Genomic DNA, 20412 nt, shown 5'->3' on the forward strand with positions numbered 1-20412 from the left:
GGTTTCTCCAATGTAAAATGTTGCAGATATCACAACCAGGATAATGACACATATACAATCTAGTGATATTATTCAGATTTTCATTGTCCATATGTGTGCATACATGTATGTTTACTTCTGTGCAATCCCACCACACATGTAGGTTCCTCTTTCTACTACCACAGTCGAGATACAAGACTTCTATCACTACAAAGATCCCTCTGGTTGCCCTGTTGTAACTGCACCTACCTCCTTCCTGCCCACCTTCCCCAAGATGGAATTGTCTTAATGAGAGAAAAGGGAGGTGTTATGGGAGTTATAGGACTCCATTCTCTCTGAAATCACCATCACTGAATGTGGTTTCAGTTACTGGAACTTATTCTTCCTTATTTAATGACAATCTACTCCTGCATTTCCATTTTCTGTTTGAAGTATCAGCTAAAAAGCTTACTCTTAGGACCTCTCAGGGGAACTTCCCAGAAATTCATCTTTAGCTGTCAACTGGGAATTAGAACCCTTAAAAATTCCCTCTGCCTATGAGAGAAAAAAAGATGTGTCCTATGTCAAAAACAGTGGGGTTTACACTGGCTGTTGCAAAATTTAAGTGATTCAGAGTTCTGAAAGGAAATTTAGAAGTGGCTGAACACAAATTCTATCAGTACTTCGATGCCATAATTCCAAATAAAGTGAACACTTGGGACTTCTAACAGCATAATAGCCCCCAAATACTCTCTTGAGCTATTTCCTTTACATTATTTGTGGGCTACTAAAGGAATGTACTGGACACTGATGATAAAGAGAAGACCAGATCCTTCAGCTCTTCACAAGCCTCCACCCTCCCTATGTTTGGCTATGATTATTATATGATTTAAGTTAGTATTGTCACTGTGTCTCTTCTAACTTGAATTAAATGTAAGATCTCATCTTTTCCTTACATATAAAAAATCAAAAGAAAGATATTATTTGTATTTGAAAGAAAAGAAGTGCAAGGTGATTATAAAAGCATTGACCTTTTTAGTCTTCTGTTCCTTCAGGGAATATATTGATAACCTAGAAGCAAGATAAAAACAGAACAAAGAAAAAACCTACTAGAGTTGAATTCAAGCCGGTCGATCACTAACTCAAATAAAATATCAAACTCAGCAGAATTAAATAAACCTAAGAAATATGAAGTCAGGAAAGTAAACATTTTTTAAAGTATCAAGGAGGGATAAGTCTTATTAAAGATAGTGCAAGTTAGGGATGCCTGAGCGGCTTAGTCAGTTACACACCCAACTTTTGATTTTGGCTCAGATTGTGATCTCATATTTGTGGGATCGAGCCCTGCATCTGGCTCTGTGTTCAGCAGGGAGTCTGCTTGTCCTTCTCCCTCTCTCTCAAATAAATAAATAAATAAATAAATAAATAAATAAATAAATAAATAAATAAATTCTTTAAAAATACTGTAGGCTTACATTCCTCTCCTAAGTCTCTTCATTTTAGGTTATCCAAATTAAAGTATCCCTTGTGTTACATTGCATGAGCCTCTAAACATTGTAGATACCATCTTCCCAGCATTAAAGACAATAATAGTACTGATGTACTAAAGGACTGCTGTCGTAGATTTTCCCATTGTCTAGTGGATCTTCCACTCCCTTGGCTTCTCCCCAGGGTGTCATACCCATTCTGTCTGTTGTCATTTCTAGGAAGATGGTGTGCCCTGTCAAAAAATAAAATGGTAGCTGATAATTGTGGGTCGAATTTTTTTTTGTTTATTTGTTTTGTTGGGGCTAGAATTTTCCCTAGTTATGAATGCAACTATCTCTTTGGAAAATGAGGAATTACATTTGTTAAAACAATGACTGCTCACTTTATCTTGCTTTCTATAAGGCTTTCTATAGAGTCGGGGGAGCATATGCTTTAGAGGAAGAAGGAAGATGCAGAGATCTGTTCCTGTCCCCAGAGAAATCCCCAGTTTCAGATGACTCCTGATTTCTAGAGCCATGATGTTGTGTGTGTGTGTGTGCATGTATGATTGTATTTTTAATTTTATCAGTTCTCCTCTAATAAATCCACATTTACTCCCATTCTGGTACGATTTCCCAGAGTAGGAGAGAAAGGTCATCTCCTCGAAGCACCCAGGGAAATATGTGGCAACCAGCAGCTCTAATGTGCCTCTGCTGTTCCAAGCACTATACATGTTATATCTCATCTAATCTTCACAGTACCTTGGAGAGGTACTATCTTTATATTCATTTTCCAGATGAGAAAACTGAGGAACAATGAAAATTAAACAATTTGGTCAAGTCACATAGTAATCAGTGATAGAATGGGGGATGGAAATGAAATTGAGAATTGCTGGCTTACAAGATTCAAAAGACTGACTCATGATAGGAACTACAAAAGTTTGGATCCATCCTGGAAAATGTATGGAATATACCTAGAGATAGGCCATGGAAGATGAAGACATCAACATGGAATAATGAGAACATTTAGTAAGGGAATTTTAACACATGGGTTTTGTCACAGTCGTACTGCTCATTACTTGATTTGGGGCAAATATCAAATAAGAAAACTGTAAAATGAGACTACTGGGCAAAGTTAAATTCTTCTCTCCAACATTCTATAGTTTCATTTGTTTGGTTTTTTTTTGTAATGTTAAAAGTGCAAAGATTAACATGAAAATTATGCATAATCTTATGTAACCACTATGAAAATTTACATTTATAAAATTCTAGTCCTTTTTTATATCTAAATATAATGTCTTAAAATAAACAGATTAGTCTTATATTTGCTACATACAAACTTCACAATAATTTATATATCACTTTTACACAGAAATAATGGTTTCATAGTATTTTATAATATGAACTTATTATTAACTTTTTAAAAAGTAACTTATTAGAGCCCAGAGGCCACTGTGCTGCTCCTGGAGAGAAGGCAGGCAAGCAATGCAGAGGCAGACAGTGTGGAAACAGTGATCTGAAAAACGCCTGGGACACAAAGTGGGGGAGATTACTCGCTTTTCTCAGAGAGCTTCCCTGAGAGCAGCAAGCACGGAGACCCCTCTCTGAGGACAAAGGAGCTGGCTGGTGCCATGTTCCTTCACAACGCCTCAGCATAAACACAGAACCACCTGCAGTAAACAGCACAGGTCCAACGCTGGCTGCCAACCTGCTTGCACCAGGTCCCACACCCCTGTGCTCTGGCAGTACTGCCCATCTTGGCCAAGTTCCAGCTTGGCGGCCCCTTCCCCAGAAGACCAGCAGAAACTCCTATCCATACCGCGTCTCCTGACCAGAGAGTTTTGCAGGGCTTCAGTTCTAATGGAAGTAGTATCAGGTCTCATTTAACAAGCAGACCAGAGCACACCTAGTTATAACTCCCCAACTCTGGCCAAGGACCAAACACTGCCCACTGCAGACAAGGGAAGCCTCTGCAGATGACTGGCCTAAAGGATAGAGCAGCCAAAACACAATAGCAGAGTGCACACAGCACACACTGGAGACACTTCCTGAAGCGCCAGGCCCTGGATACCATATGACCTCCTCTTCATAAAGCCATTACTCTCAGGAGCAGAAACATAATGGGCTTTTCCAACACACAGACGAGGGCAGAGACTTAGACAAAAATGCCAAGATGGAGGAATCCATCCTAAATGAAACAACTTAATAAGGTAATGGCCAGAGACCTAATTGAAACAAACATAATATGCCTGATGGAGAATTTAAAGCAATAATCACAAAGATACTTGCTGGGCTTGAGAAAAGAATGAAAGACTTCAGGGATTCCCTTACTGCAGAGGTAAAAGAGTTAAAAAAACAATCAAATGAAAAATGCAATAACTGAGATTCAAAACAGACTGGATGCAATGAACACAAGGATGGAAGAAGCAGAGGAATGAATAGATGATAGAGAAGATAAAATAATGAAGCTGAACAGAGGAGAGAAAGAAGAATTGTGGAACACAAGAATAAACTTAGGGAACTCAGGGACTCCATCAAATGTAATAACATTTGTATTATAGGAGTCCCAGAAAAAAAAGAGAGATAAAAGGGGGCAGAAAATTTATTTGAGGAAATAATGGCTGAAAAGTTCCCTAATCATGGAGAGGAAACAGACATTTAGATCAAGGAGGCACAGAGAACTCCCATCAACTACAAAAGCAGGCCAACACCAAGACATATTATAATTAAATTTGCAAAACATAGCAATAAAGAAAAATATCTTAAAAGAAGGAAGACAGAAGAGAAGAAGTTCACAAGGGAAGACACAGTTAACAGCAGATCTCTCCACAGAAACTTGGTAGGCCAGAAGAAAGTGCCATGATATATTCAACGTGCTGAATGGGAAAAATCTGCAGCTATGAATACTCTATCTAGTGAGGCTATTATTTAGAATAGAAGGAGAGATAAAAAGTTTCCCAGACAAATTATAACTAAAGGAGTTCATGACCACTAAACCAGCCCTACAAGAAATATTAAAGGTGACTCTTGGAGTGCAAAGGAGAGACCAAAAGTGACAAAGACAAGAAAGGAACAGACAAAATTTCCAGAACCAATGACAAAACAAGTAATAAAATGGCACTGAATACTTATCTATCATTAGTTACTCTGAATGTAAATGAACTAAATACTCTAATCAAAAGACACAGGGTGTCAGGATAGATTAAAAAACAACAACAACAACAACAAGACCCATCTAAATGCTTCTACAAGAGACTCATTTTAGACCTAAAGACACCTGCAGATTGAAAGTGAGGGGATGGAGAAATAATTATCATGTAAATGTCATGTCAAAAGAAAGCCAGAGTAGCCATACTTACATCAAACTAGATTTTACAAGACCAGTGCTCTAACCACTGAGCTCTGGAGCCTTCCCGTTTCCATCAAACTAGATTTTAAACCAATGATTGTAACAAGAGATGAAGAAGGGCACTGTATCATAATAAAAGGGTCTATCCAACAAGAAGATCTAACAATTATAAATATGTATGCCCCAAACATGGAAGCACCCAAATATATAAAACAATAACAAACATAAAGAAGCTCATTGATAATAATAATAGTAGTAGACTTTAACGCCCCACTTATAGCAATTGACAGATCATCTAAGCAGAAAATCAACAAGGAAACGGTGGCTTTGAATGACACACTGGACCAGATAGACTTAACAGATACATTCAGAACATTTCATCCTAAAGCAAAATAAACAAAAATACTGATTCAAAGGGGCACATGCACCATGTTTGTAGCAGCATTAACAATAGCCAAATTATGGAAAGAGCCCAAATGTCCATTGACTGTTGAATGGATAAAGAAGAGGTGGCATATATACACAATGGAATATTACTCAGCCATCAAAAAAGAATGAAATTTTGCCATTTGCAATGACATAGAAGGAGCTAGAGAATATTATGATTAGTGAAATAAGTCAGTCAGAGACAGACAAATACCATATGATTTCACTCATACGTGGAATTTAAGAAACAAAACAAATAAATATGGGAGGGAAAAAGAGAGAGAGGAAACCCAAGCAATAGATTCTTAACTATAGAGAACAAACTGATGGTTACCAGAGGGGAGGTGGACAGGGGGTATGACTTAAGTAGGTGATGGGGATTAAGGAGGGCACTTGTAACAAGCAGCACCAGGTGTTGTGTGTAAGTGTTGAATCACTACATTCTACACCTAAAACCAATATTATACTGTATGTTAACTAATTGGAATTTAAATAAAAACTTGGAGAAAAAAAACAAGTACCCTATTGCTGAACCTTCAGTTGTTTCCAGAATTTTATACAAATAATACTATTATAATTATCATTGTATAAAAATCTTTGTGTAGAGGTCTTACTGTTTTCTCGAGAGAAATCACAGGAGATATTTTAGGGCTTTTAATACATATTGCCAAATGCTCTCCAGGAAGAGGGTAAATTTACATTCCACCAAAAAGTATAGGAGGGCCCATTTTTCAGACACCCATCAACAATGAATTTATTTTTAATTTTAACCAATGTAATAGTCAAAGTATTTCATTTTTTTCTTTAATTTTGAATGTCTAAATAGTAGTGAGATTGGCATGTTTTTATATATTTTTGGACTATTTCTTCTTTTGTGAAATTACTACTCTTTTGACCAGTTTTCTGTTGGAATATTTATCTTTGTCTTACAGATTTTTTATAAACTTTTTATATATTGCCATTTGTCTCATAATTTGTATTGTAGTGTTTTAATATATATGTAGAGCAGCTTTAGCTTTATGTAGTTATATCAGGCAAAAACTTATCTTGTGATTTCTGTCTTTATTTACTTTTTCTACTGTAAGATTATAAATATTCACCTCATCTAGTTCTTTTAGAATTTTAATATTTACATTTGACTAATTAATCTAAACCTTTTGTTGCTTTAAAGTATCAAGTACGATTATAGGGTTTTTTTCCCCCAAATAGACAGTCATCCCAAAATCTCAATATCTGCATTTTAAAGTGGCCCCTTCCATCTGTCAAATTATGACTCAGTGACAAAATGTATCATAAATTGCATGACTTGCTTTACATGCAAGTTTTTAACCTCTCAAAATTTGCTAAATGATAATGATGTTGTATTCATCTCTCTGTTTCCTGATTTCTATATCATCTCCCTTTACAATTTATCTAGACTTTTCCTATATGTTGACTCAACTATTCTCCATCACTTTCTCTTTTCTATGCTTCAGACTTTTGCTGCCCGCTATCTTCTGGATACCTCCACCTGGAGAGTCTAAACAAGGAGCACAAGGGCCATCATACTTAAAACTAAACTGATTATCATTCCATCCAAACTCCTCTCCATCCTGAGTTCTGTGTCTCAGTGAACAACATTGAGGACCACTCTCTTTCCTAAGCCAGAAACATGAAATTCAGCCCAGATTCTAGCCTATTGCTCATCCCACTCATGAATGGGATCATAGGACATTCACCAATGTCTATCATTTTTATCTCTCATGTCTCCCTCCTCTTCTGTCCTCTCCTTCCAAGGAGACCTTAATACAGTTCTTTATGTATTCTTTCATAGAATTTTGAAATATTCTACTACTCCCACCTTCTTTTGTCATTCTTACCTAATGCATCCTCCAATGATTATGGAGTAGTCTTTTAAAAACACAAGTCTGATTTTTTTTTTAACCACTAAAGATTCCCACATCTTAAGGTAAACTCCTTAGCATAACCTTCACACCCTTCATATTTTAGCTTGTCTTGGCCTGAGCAGCTTCAGTGGAGTGGTAAAAAGTAGAACCCAGGAGGTGGTAAATTGAAGAATTAACAAAGGTTGAGAAAGTAAGAACAAGGTATATGGAATACTCTTTTCTGAAAAAGGTGCAAGGAATACTCCTTTCTAAACTTAAACTTGATCAGAAGGAAAGTGACAGGAAGAGAAAATAGGGTAGAGGGGAAAGATTGGTTTGTTTCTGTGTTAGAATAATCGAGGTTTGCATGAGTTTATGTGCTCTGAGAGAACAGCTAAACCTACCGGAAAGGGTGTGATTATGGAAGCTCTATTTTGGCAAGTAGGTTGGGGATGGAGTTCAGGCAATACATTAAATCATCTTGCATTAGAGAAAGGACATCTCTTATGATTTTCTACCTACTGCATGCCATATGCATTTAATGAAACTGAATTTGGACTTAACCAGTATCATTTTAGTATGTAGTCATGTTTTAAGGAAGTGACCATAGAAAGTCTTAACTTCTTTTCTTTCATTGAAATACATAGCAAAGTTCATAATATTTTAACAGATTACATTTATGGAGGAAGAGTTTCCTGAATTATGCCCAGAACTACCTTGTCCTACTGCGTGTGTTCAGATTTTGTCACTACCATTTTGTAGCTGCGTGAACTTGCCTCAGTTCGCTAATCTACGAGACAGAGAAAATACAAGCATCTGCCTCATGGGGTTATAAATTAGGTAATATGTGAAGTGCTTTTAGCCTGCATCAAATATCCCCTAAATAAATATTACCTACTATTAGTTATTATGTCAGGAATGGACAGGTTGAAGGTTAGTCCCCATTCCCATTTTCTTCAATGAAATTAACTCAAGAATGAAAGTAAGAATACATAAAGCTCTGGAAGCCAATCAAGTTGGAAGTTTTGAAGAAGCCAATATATTTTCCAGGAAATCTTTATTGCATACCTACCATGAGACAAGCAATGTGCTAAAAAATGGGCATCTGTAGTATAATAAATAAAGGAGACACAGCCTCTGTTCCTCATGAAGCATACAGACTTGAGACAGAAATAGATATTAAGCAAAGAATCACACTAATAATATACAATCATATTTGTGATACAAACTATATAGAAAAAATAAAGGATGTATGGAGTCTCTTTCATAGGAAGACCTTGTTTAGACCAAAAGAGCAGAGGAAGGCCTCTCTGAGGAACTGGCCTTTAAAGAGCCCTAAGAGCTGGAATGTTTCAGGAGATCCCTAATGTTGTCCTGGATTTGGTGGGTGGCCATGGTTATAGAGACAGAGGAAGGGATGAACTTGATGAAGTCATTTAATTCTCCTTCTAAAACTTAGGGATTCTCATTAGATATTGAGGGACACGGGCCAGTAAGGAGTTAAGAAAAAGGAGACCAAGACAATTAGGTTCTTTATGGTCCTACTAACTGAGATAAAGTAAGGATAATGAGTCAGGGTTTTGTTCTTCGTGGTTTTAGGTTTAATGGGCTTTTTTGACATAGGATGAAAATTTAGATTTGAGCATGTTGAAATTAATGCACTCAAGCAAATCAGGGACCTATCCTGGAGGAAGGTCCCTGGTATAAAGGAAAAAGGGTTGACATTTTGACTACCTACACAAGATAGAAGCTCCGCATCTATTTTCATAATTGTTACTTAACCTAATACCCTACATGGGAGAAGGAAGTTCTGGGGAAGCAAATGAGAAGAACTGAGCGGAAAAAAAAAAAAAAAAAAAAGAATAACCAGAAGGAAATGATGTTGTTGGGGGGGGGGGGGGCGGCAAAAAAGAAGGAAGTCTTAATAACATAGAAATGTCCACAGGTCTGAAAGCTGCTCATCTTGGCAACAACACCTTGTATTGTATCCTTTTATCTTTCACACATAAGCACTGAGATTCCACCCTCTCGTTGGCAAACGTTGTCATATTCACCCATACACTCACTTTGTCGTTCATCCAGCAATTATTAGTGTACGCCCACCGTGTTCCAGCACTGATGTAGTCACTAGAAATTCAGTAGTGAACAAAACGAAAGCCTGGATCTTGTGGCTCTTACATTTTAGTAAGGAGAAACAGACAAACAAATAAACAAGTGAATGCGTACTATGTCGGATGGTCACGGTGCTAGGAAGAAAATATAGCAGGATTAGGAGAATAAGAATTGCTAGGGAGGTTGGTCAGGAGAGGCCCGCCTGATTAAATGGCATTTGAGTAAACACTGGAAAGAGTGGAGAGAATGAACGATGTGGATAGATACCTTTGGGGAGTACATCCCATTGAGAAGGAACAGAAAGTGCAAAGACCCTGAAATAGGAAAGTCTTTGGCAGGAAACCATTGAGGCTTTTTCAAAGGAAGAAAGACACAATCTGACTTAATTTTTCAAAGGATCCTACTGGCTGTGACATTGATACAAGATCCTAGACAGGCAAGGGCAGAAGCAGAGAGAATGGTTAGAAGGCTGTTGTAACAACCCAGGCGAGAGATGGGCAGGAGGGAGAATAAATCCTAGATGATGTCAGAAGGCCTCGACGCCATTGTTTCAAATGAAATGATGTGTGTGAAAGTATTGTACACAGCGTCGTTCTATTCCAACGTAAGGGGCCGTGGTTATTGTTATTCTCATACAAGTCCCCCATCCATCGGCCCATTATTTCAGACCCCATCTGGATGGTGTGACTGTGTGGTTGTTCAGGCCTCACTGAAATGAACAGCCACATGCCCTTTAAGAGCCGTCTCTGTGAGTGTGAATCAGACCTCACTTCTCATGCTTTTATTGTTTTTCCCACAACACATACCCAGGTATGCCGTGTACTTCCCTCTGTTGCTTCCATTGCTTTTATGTTTCCCCTATGGTGTTTCTTCTGTTCTTGACATACCATTTTTCCTTCTTCCCTTTTTCCTGGAGGGCCTGGATTGTCTGTTTTCATGCTTAATACTTTCTCTGTCCACCCATCTCTTTATTTTAGCCTGTTCCTTCCCTCGTCTCTGCTGGCCTCTTTATAGATTCCTCTGTTCAATAGTTTAAACTCCATGACACTGCTTTGTTTATCCTCTCAGCTAGCACAGTATATGATTCCCCATCTGCTACAGAAAGAGCCCCAGTGCCCCACAAAGTTAACTAAGCCCCTCTTGTCTGAACAAGTTTTTCAGTCAGGCATTCAAGTTTCTAATCTACCCCATCTTCCCTGGTTAGGAGTGTGACAATATTATTCCTGAGCGAGCCATGCTCAATAGATCTCATCTTTTGTTCTTTTTTACTTCAAATGCCTCAGATAAGATTTAATGGTCTGCTGCCTCGAGGTAGGCGGTTTCAATATCACCCCATCAGTAAGTATTTATTGAGTATTTGCTGTATGACCAGCAGTGTGCTAAGGACCGGGTTTATATCCAAAGATGTAAAACACACGGTCCAAGGCACAGGAATTTTCCCGACCTCGGTGGAAATGTAGCACTGACACGTATTTACTATGCACTCACTGCAGTCCAGGAATTGTGCTAGAAACGAGGAATACAACATGAATTTTAAAAAGAAAAACATCTACCCTTATGGAGCTCATAGACTAGCAAGGGAGAAAGACACATGTTAAAAATTATTTACAGTTCAATCAAATATGTACAAAATGCTCTGGGAACACAGAGGAGTGAGAGGGATTAGTTCTGCCTCGGGTAATTGTGGAAAGCTTCACAGAGATGGTGATATTTAACATGGAGTTTAATAAATTAGTGTTAATTAAGCAGAGAATTAATAATAAAAGCTAATATTTATTGAGTACTTAGGAGGTTTCAGGCACGGTTCTACATGCTTGTGAATTGTCTCATTTAATTCTCACAGTAACCCTATCAGGGACCTTATTTTTCCTATTTTACTGATTAAATGATTGATAAGCAGGTTAAATAACTTGCCCAAGGTCACACAGCTAGGAAGACATCAAAACCAAGATTTGATTCCAAAGTCTGGCTCTAGAACCTGGGCCCTTTAGCACTATCTTCTGTGTCTCTCACAAAAGAAAAAGAAAGAGAAGGAAGGCAGTATTTCAAGCAAATCTGTATGTTTGAAGAAAATGCAGCCATAGGACCTTAAATCCAATACATAGTCCCTGGATATCAACCAGGTAATAGGGTCTGACTGGTAAACCCATTCTTTTTTCAGTAGGAATTCATAGAAAGGACCAAACTGAGAGGCAATAATGAGGAAAATAATCCAGTCTTCTTGATCAGTCTTAACAATATAAAAGGGCAAAGGGATGTACTGATTAAGCTGCTAGCCATGTCAGCTAGCGCATCAAGTAGTTATTCCCAGTGTTAAACTGTGACTACAGGGTCCTCGAGAGCAAAGTGTTTGCTAGTCACATGCTATCCAGCTTCTCCCTGCCCCCTCAGGAGCTAAATATAGCCTCAAAGGCCCTCAATCCTATACCAGGGATGGTCTGAGGCCCTCAGGTCAACCTGGCATCCAGCTGACTCCCTTTTTAGCAAGCTTACATCTTGACTTCCATTTCGTAATGAAATAGCATTTACTATATATATAGAGATATACCCATATACCCTATTATGGAGCTGCCAATTTTATGAAAGAAACAGAAATGAAAGGATTCTGAGGAAGAAGACGGTAATCAGAAATAGTGCTGAAAGACTGAGAAAAAGTAAGAAAAAGAGGGCTGTCCTCCTAGGTGTAGAGGTCTTCTTCTGAAAGGTGAAGCAGGACTTTCTGAAGACGCTCCTGACATTCCACAGGTTCATTTGTGCTAGAGAAAAGAAACCGAATAGGAGACAGTTTTGTCTCCTCACTGAGAACTGAAGTGACAGTGTGCACATTTGGCCCGGGTATATGAGGAACGTGCTTTATTCCCAGGCAGCATATAACAGAGATTTGAGAGTCTGCCAAGACTTATAAAGTCCCCCGAATGCTTCCCACTTCTGTTGATATATATGAGAATGAATTCTCATTCTCTTTACGAAGCCAGGAATGTATCTCTAACGTCTTTGAATTTCTGGGTAGGAAAATGAATGGTTTAGGGGCACTAGTGATGTTTTCATCTCTTCTTCCTGCTGCTTCGAGTAAGAGATGGACTGCATCTCATAAGACTGGCAAGACAGTGTTGGCAGGAGACCAGTCAGCCTGATCGAGTGGTTTATTATTTCAAATAAATTGTGAGAGAAAGGAGAAAAGTACTCAGATAAAACTGTAAGACCATATTAGATAGTACAGAGCATAAAAGAGATGGCACAGAAAGAAAAATAGTGGAGGACTATCCCAGCTATTTTCAGAAGATACCAGAGAAATGGGCCGGGACCATATTAACATTCTCAGTTGTCTTCTATACCAACAAATAGCAGATGAAAAAGTATTAAACTGAGCTTTAAAAGAAATAAACAGAATTTGGTAAATATCATCTCTTACATCTTATGGGGATGTTTTGTGATGTGATCCCTGCCTGGAACATAACAATGGAAAAGTATATCTTGTTTAGATAAATAGGTCTAATTGAAGAGCTGGGGGAGGAGCAGTATATGTCAAAAAGATGTACACGTGCACGGAAATCACAAACCTGAAGGTGAAGCATGGAGGAAGCAGCTGCAGGAGAGTGAAATGAACGAAACACAGAAATGTTATCCTGGGACTATGTCACAGATCTCATACAGATGGTTAATATGGACAGGCAAGATAGAGGAGCGATGTAAGCCTTTCAGACTTCAGATGAAAATCCCACTCCACTAAAGGCAAAACATCTGAAAAATTATTGAATTGCCTTGTTGGAAACTTAATCTCACAGAAGAGAAAGAAGCAATGAGGGGTCTTGCTGCGTTTGTTTATTTCTGGCTCCCTGTAAAAATCCATTTGAGAGAGGTGGAAGCTAAAAGCATCTTGAAGGAAAGTAACCATCCCATATCATCTTAGAGTTCAATAGGCCACAAAAAAGGAACTCTGAGCTTCGATGTACAAGTGTCCTCAACCTTTAGTAATTCTCATTTCGGGAAGTTCAGACAAAACTATAGAAAACAACCCCATAGTCAGTGACTCTAACCTGAAGATGGATCAAGAAGAATGAGAAGTGGGGCACCTGGGTGGCTCAGTTGGTTGAGCATCTGCCTTTGGCTTAGGTCATGATCTCAGGGTCCTGGGATCAAGCTCGGCATTGGGCTCCCTGCTCAGCGGGGAGTTTGCTTCTCCCTCTCACTCTCCCTCTGTGCGCTCTCTCACTCACTTTCTCTCTCTCTCTCACACACACAAATAAATAAAATCTTAAAAAAAAAAAGAATGAGAAGCTATCAAATAGAAATTTGATGACCTAATCACTCAGTTTCCCAAGGTGTAAGAAAAGGGTCAAGCATTTTAGATAACTCAGTAGTCAATGGTCATATGAGAAAATAAAGATCACATTACTAATGATCAGAAAAGAGTGGCATCAAGGATTAAGGATGTTACAGAATTACCAAAACCTCAAATTACCCAAATTTGGAAAAAATATTAGGAAAAATAAAAATGTATTTTGTCTATTAAAAGTTTTTAAAAAAAAGGAAAAGAAAATACACCCACTACTTAGAGCAGATGGTATACTGTTAACTTACATTAGTGAGAACTGTTCAATTCCTATTATCTTTCTAGCATCCCCATAGAGAATGCTCTTATAACTGAAAAGAGTAGGGAAAACATATTTTGAGAGTTGAAGCCCAAGATAGGTAAGGATATAGTAAAAACACATCACAACAACTGCATTGAATTTAAATCCAAAGTGCCTGGCAAGAACTTGCTCCTTTAAAGCCTGAACTACCTACTTAAAAAGAATACAATGATCAGAGGACTGACCTGTGCTGAGCCAATCATGGTCATACCCAAACCTCACTCATCTCTCTCTAACACTCATGAGCTCCTCCCACTCCTTCTCTCCCCCACTTCAATTCCCAGATTCTCACTTGCTTCCGTCCCATCTTTTGGTTTACTTGTTTCTCTCACCTTCCCCGCCAATCTACTACTTCATTTCCAGGCTGATGCTTTGTCTCTGCCCTCCTATCTCAGCATATTCATGCTGAGACCTCAGTTATCAGAGTTCTACTGAATGTAAACTCAAGATTTCCTTTTCTCACTGTGCAGACCCCCTCCCTGCCTCCTAACTCAGAGGATATCAAAAATAAATTGCATGCTGTATTTTTGAAAGCATCTTTGTATGATATTGCTGTATCACACTGCTGAAAAATAAATGTTGCCTCAGGTTCTTTGGAAAAGGAAAAGATGGTTGTGGTAGGGAAAAGGTAGAAGTAGACCAGAAAGCTTGAGGTCTGACCCCAGTGAAATTCTCCAAAGATAATGAAACTTTTGACTTGAGAGTGTTAATAAAGAAAGATGTTACTAAGAAACAGCATAAATTCAGTGAGAACCAACCAAATGATCTCATTTCCTATTTTGATAGGTTTATTGGGCAAGTAGTGAACTTGGAGTAAAAGATAAGACATGTGACATTGGTAATGGTACAGATGAGGATAAAGTGATTAAATAGCTATGCCCAAATAATTTAAATAGTGGATCCCTTTCCCACAGAAGTCACAGGGATTGCCCACATTACACTGTCCTTGGTCCTGGCCTTTGAATGGCACTTTGATTGACAGGTTTGGAGAAAGTACGTTGCTCAGATGTGTAGAAGACGTAAAGCTAGGAAGAATAGTTAATGTGCCAGACAACAGTCACAACTTGAAATACTTCACCAATAAAAAATAGGCCAAAACTAATAAATTCATACTAAGCATAATAAATTATGATACAGCAGGGATGGGGTTGGGGCCCTCTAGTTCCTCACTCTTTGGTCCTAAACTTCATATCAAACAGAAATATTGACTGATCCAGTTTTTATTTTTTTTTATTTTTTTTATTTTTTTTTACTTTTTTATTGTTATGTTAATCACCATATATTACATCATTAGTTTCTGGTGCAGTGTTCCATGATTCATTGTTTGTTCATAACACCCAGTGCTCCATGCAGAACGTGCCCTCCTCAATACCCATCACCAGGCTAACCCATCCCAGTTTTTAAAAAATACTTTTGATTATCCCAAAGAAATAATTAACTGACAAAGATGTGATTCTCGAATTCTGTAGTCCTTCACAATGATAATTTTGGGGACCGTTTATATTTAAATCAAATGTATCATCTATACTTTAAGGAATTTAGCATCACTTTCTCCACACACATTCACGCATAAACATTTCCACTAATCAGGGATGGCTCTAATCAGGTGTATATCCACACCCTGTTTGGAAGAAATGTAGGTTCCTTAATCTCCACAGATGTGTGTCCAAGAAGGACTAGACCAGCCATATGTCCTTTATTGATTATATGTGCCTTTCAGTGAACTCCAAATTCCATATGTGTTCTCAATGGTATTCATAAGCTGACAGTACTAAGTGGAAGCTTTGGGTTTTAAACAAATTGTCTACATTTTCAGGCACAGAGAATGGTAATTCATTTTCTCTGATACTCTTTCCCAAAATAATTTAAAATGGTTATCAATCTTTTAACCTCTTCCAGATTAAAAAATTATAGTATCTTAAGAACTATGATGCTTTTTAACACCATGTGCTAATAAAGTTTAGAGCCTCCGAAGACGTTGTTTTATTTAGTTTCACATTAAATAATATTTTAATAAATAACAACCGCAAGTCTCCAATACAGAGCAGAAGGTATATTTAATATATACAGAATGTGAACTTGCCTCTTACAATAAAATCTCTTGAAATATACATTGTGTCTTTTGAATAAGCCTTGGAGGTTTGATGACTGTCTAGGGAGTTTCCTGTTTAATTATCATTTGAGTATTTTCTGGTGATTTCAGTCAAGCAATGATCTGATTCAATAAAACAACTGCTTTGACTGATTTATATCCTAGATTGAAAAAAATTATATTTTGTATCACATATAAATAGTTTTATAGCTAGCGAGTGACCTCATGGACTTACTGCCTTAAAATATTATTAGAAATATTAAGCATGTCCAGATACTTTGACTATGATTATTTTGTATTTAAAGAAGGGCTCAAATCTTTTTATGATGCTCATATTAATAAAACTGTTCAGTAAATCAACAAGTAGCTATTAGCCCATACAACTATGTGCCTAATATTACACTGTCTATTTAGTACATGAATAAACGAATCCTATATTTATTTTAATAATATTTGAGCACCCATTATGTTTCAGTGATCTGCAGGAGCAAGATATTCCACAGGAGACACAAAGATGAATAAAGCCTGCTAGGAGACTGCATATAGGAAGCTAAATATAGAAAATATCTACATCATGAAGTAGAATTTGCTAAATAGAGAAATAACAGATGAGTCAGCATGGAAGTGCTTATGACCACAGAATTTGAAGTCAGGCAGCAGTGACTGAATCCCTGCTTCATCATTTACCTAATTCTGTACCTTAAATCTCATTCACCTCATCATGTGTTGAGGTTTAAATGAGACAATGCTTTAAAATCATGGCATTGGTCTAATACACAGTAAGAACTCAGAAGTTGTCTGTTATCATTGCCTCCACATGATACATAAAATACTATAGGTCATTGGGGGAATAGAAGAGAAGATGGGGAGGGGAGAAGGGGAGGTGGGAGAAAATGGAGGAGACAAAGAGATCATATCTTCAATTTGGTTAGGAAAGGTGGAAGAAGAATTGAGGGAATCTTCATGAAGCAGTGAGTGACACGTAAGATGTCTTTGAAGGATGGGAAAGATTTTTCAAAGCAGAGATGAGAAGGAAGGGTATTCTGGACAGAGCACTCAACATAAACATAAAATTAGGCACCAGAGGAGTCAGTTGACAGGTGTGGTTCAGTGCGAAGTGTGTGTTCAGTGTAGCTGAAGCACATGCTGTTTGGAAGTGAGAAATAAGACCAAAAAAGACATTGTTAGAAAGCCTTAAATGTGAGACAATATTTAATTTAACAGATTTTTTAGTAAGGTAGTGAGAAATTTAGTCTGTGCCGTACAGCCTAGATTAAGGTGAGAACATTACGTAGGGTAGAGTGGGGTAAGAAAGAATATGAGAAAGACTCATCAGGTGGGCTCTTAACTTCATTAGAAGTAATGGGAAGCTAATTAGTCATGGTTACAGATTGTAGTAGACATGGAAAGAGGATTCAAAAGATATTGCAGATCCAGAACTCATAAGACTTGACCATAGACACACGAGATGCTGGAGTATGGAGAAGCTGGAGTAGAATCGAACGCAGAAATTTCAAGCTGCAGATTGGAAAAATCCTACCGCTGTTCACAAGACGAAGGAAATCAGAAGGAAGACCTAGTTTCGTGGTGTTGATAAGTTTAGTGAGTGGAGAATCTGAGGTACCGATTTCTAGTGACAGTGCTCATCATGCAGCTGACAAACGTAGATCTTGAGATTGTGAGAGCAACTCCAAATAGAGATATTGATTTGGACATCAAGTGCCCACCTACAGACAGACTACAGTATAGTTGAAGTTCTATCTCCAACACATTGAAAATAGTGAAGACAGTCTTGTAAAGTTTCTATCATCCTACTCCTTGAGAGATGCACAAATAAACTGCATATAATAATGTAAACTTTGTTTCAGTCTGAAAGCTCCCAGTCATGAGCATATTGTCATTTAGAGCTGAAATAGAGAAAAAAAGTAAAAAAGGGTAACCAAGGTCATAAAAAGAAAAGCAGAAAATAAAATGCCAAAGAGAATACAGGAAGATAGCTCTATGAGTCAAACCTCCTTGAATGCAGACCTTGAATTCAAACAAAAAAATTCTCTTGTTCTCTTGTACATCCTTCTGTTTTTGTTTTATGCAACAAAGTATTTCTTATTGTTGATGAAACATCTTCTCTGCTTCACATATTAAGCACACTTCCAATTAATATGAAGAACAAAGCAACGTGTAACCACATGAAAACTCTTCAGCGGTGAATGAAGAAAACCCTAGTTCTTTAAAAGTAAAAGAACATCTTCTTTAGCTATTAGATGAACCTGATTAATTAACATAAATTTGAATTTTTAAATAATGAAATATACTCCTCAACACATGACAGGTGGGTATGCTATCAAAGCACTTTTTGAAATGAAAATCTAGAATCCAAATGCAGTGATATAAATGCATAACATTCACATTTTTATTCCCCTCATTCCTGGCAATTTAAAGTTTTCTAGTTTAAGTGCATCACCCTTTGTCGCTTTTTATTACTTGTGGGTCCTTCAAAGTTCAAAACTGGAAAAAATGGAAGACACGACCACTGAAAATTCAAGGTTCATTTCTTCTGTCCACAGAAACAGTTTTAGATCATCTAGTAGAAAACCTATGGAATGCAGTCGATTAGGTCTTGTGTTTCTAAGCTGGAGATCTCTCTCTCTCTCTCTCTCTCTCTCTCCCTCTCTCTCTCTCTCTCTCTCTTTATATATATATATATATACACACACATATTTTGCCCATCTTTCAGAAGACAAAAAAATTTAAGCTACAATTATGAAAAGTAGATCTATGAGAACTACATTCCTGGAAGCCTCCTAAGTTACATAATGCAACATCATATAAAAAACAGAGAAATCTGGACTGATCCTAACTATTGCATGGTAATGTTTTACAATGAACACTGTCAGTCTTTTGGTGCCTACCTTGTAGGATGTCATTGGAAAAGCACTGCAGTACCTTGGAGCATTTGGTGAACTGAGCAACCTAGAGCAAGTCGTGGCCGTGATTGATGAAGAAATGTGTATCAACTGTGGCAAATGCTACATGACCTGTAATGACTCTGGCTACCAGGTAAGGATTCTGCTGTAATTGGGATGCTGTGAGGCATGTTTCTTCTGGCTTTTGTAGCAGAAAGCATCTTGTGTTGCTGAGTGTGCAATGCCAACCAGACGTGCCTAGTATTGCCGCTCGGCAGGGACATGTCTGTCCTCTTGCTCTCTGAGCATGGGAATTTTTTCAAAGGAAAGCCATAATTTGTACTAACTGTGCCACTATCCAGTTAACAGTGTTATTTTAATATCGTTTATTACCCATAACACTGGATGGAAAAATCCAACCAGAAGGAGAAATCCACCCGATGATGGACATTCGGAAGTGTTAGCCTTTAATCCAGAGGGGAGGGAAGAGAACTACCATGTATTGCCATTGCCCTGAAAGGACTTGATTCTTTCTACCAGAAGAAAATTCTCTTCCATTCAGTATTGATTGGGCTTCAACTACAGTAAGAAAGAAGAAGCACCTTCCTACTGGGGAAAGTGTTGGGGCCCAGAATTCCTTTGTGACTGGAGAAGCCAGCAGGTTGTATTATTACCACACAAAGTGAGCTGTGGCTTCTTCCCAGGGCCTTACCCTTCAGCCGAGAGGCTGCCAGGGGGACAGCACAGAAGAAGCAGGGATTCAGCTGTCTTCAGTCTCAAAACTACAGAATCATATTATTCTCATTAAACTTTTCAAGCTATGAAGAAGTAGAGTAAAATAACACCTTTTGAGATGATGAATGGAATTTTCAAGGTCGATAAAATGGCCTCTTTTTAAAAATTGAAGTTCATTTAGCTTATTCAGCCTGGAGGAAGGTCCCGTGTTGCTCGTGGTGCGATTTTGCATATTCTTCTGACCACCTAACAGAGATATAACAGACATATTTTAATTTTTAAAAAATCTCTTCCTCTTTAATTTGATGTTCGTTCTATACCAAATTTTTGTATGTGTCACTTTTTTTTTGTAGCTGAAATGTGTCTCTAACAGTTATTTTGGAAATGCTAATCCTATCACACTCACTTTCGTCTTTCCTCTAATTAACCAATTAGAGATGAGTCAAGAAGTTCTGTCACTAAAATCAGAGCTGCAGGGCTCTAATATCTCAAATCTTAAAAGTTATGACTCCTACCTTAGAAGTCTAACCTTGGTACAACATCAGTAAAAAACAAAACAAGCCAAAAAACCCGTATTAATGAGGAAAAAAAAATCACAATTATGCATTTAAAAAGGTTTAAAAAGTCCTCCTTTGACTCTCCTGTCTCAAAAAGATAAAAAATAGAAAATCAAAATCTTCAACTGAATATAAAATTTTATATGCCTGCAAATTTTTAAAGTATAAAATTTTTAAGATATAGGCATTATTTTATTTTCAGTTGCTTCTTGGGTTTCTATTTATAAAAGGGTACACAAGGAAGAGAAATAGTTTTTACTCATTCAAACAGCCATCCAAGATGTTTTATTTTAAAAAACGGCAATTTATGTGGAC

At 37.6% G+C, this 20412-nt stretch overlaps 1 protein-coding gene across 2 annotated transcripts in view; it reads left to right on the forward strand.

The window, feature by feature from the left end:
* DPYD (dihydropyrimidine dehydrogenase) overlaps positions 1 to 20412 on the forward strand; it is a 794533-nt gene that overhangs the window by 771890 nt on the left and 2231 nt on the right. For both annotated transcript variants that reach the window (XM_088022348.1, XM_028101938.2), the window contains exon 22: positions 18819 to 18959. In XM_088022348.1, coding sequence (XP_087878474.1) covers positions 18819 to 18959 — 141 coding nt within the window. The remainder of the gene's footprint in view (positions 1 to 18818; positions 18960 to 20412) is intronic.

The sequence above is a fragment of the Eumetopias jubatus genome, unplaced genomic scaffold (genome assembly GCF_037043125.1).
Source record: "Eumetopias jubatus isolate StellerSeaLion01/CBP00866 unplaced genomic scaffold, mEumJub1_p1.0 scaffold_4, whole genome shotgun sequence".
NCBI classification, from domain to species: domain Eukaryota; kingdom Metazoa; phylum Chordata; class Mammalia; order Carnivora; family Otariidae; genus Eumetopias; species Eumetopias jubatus.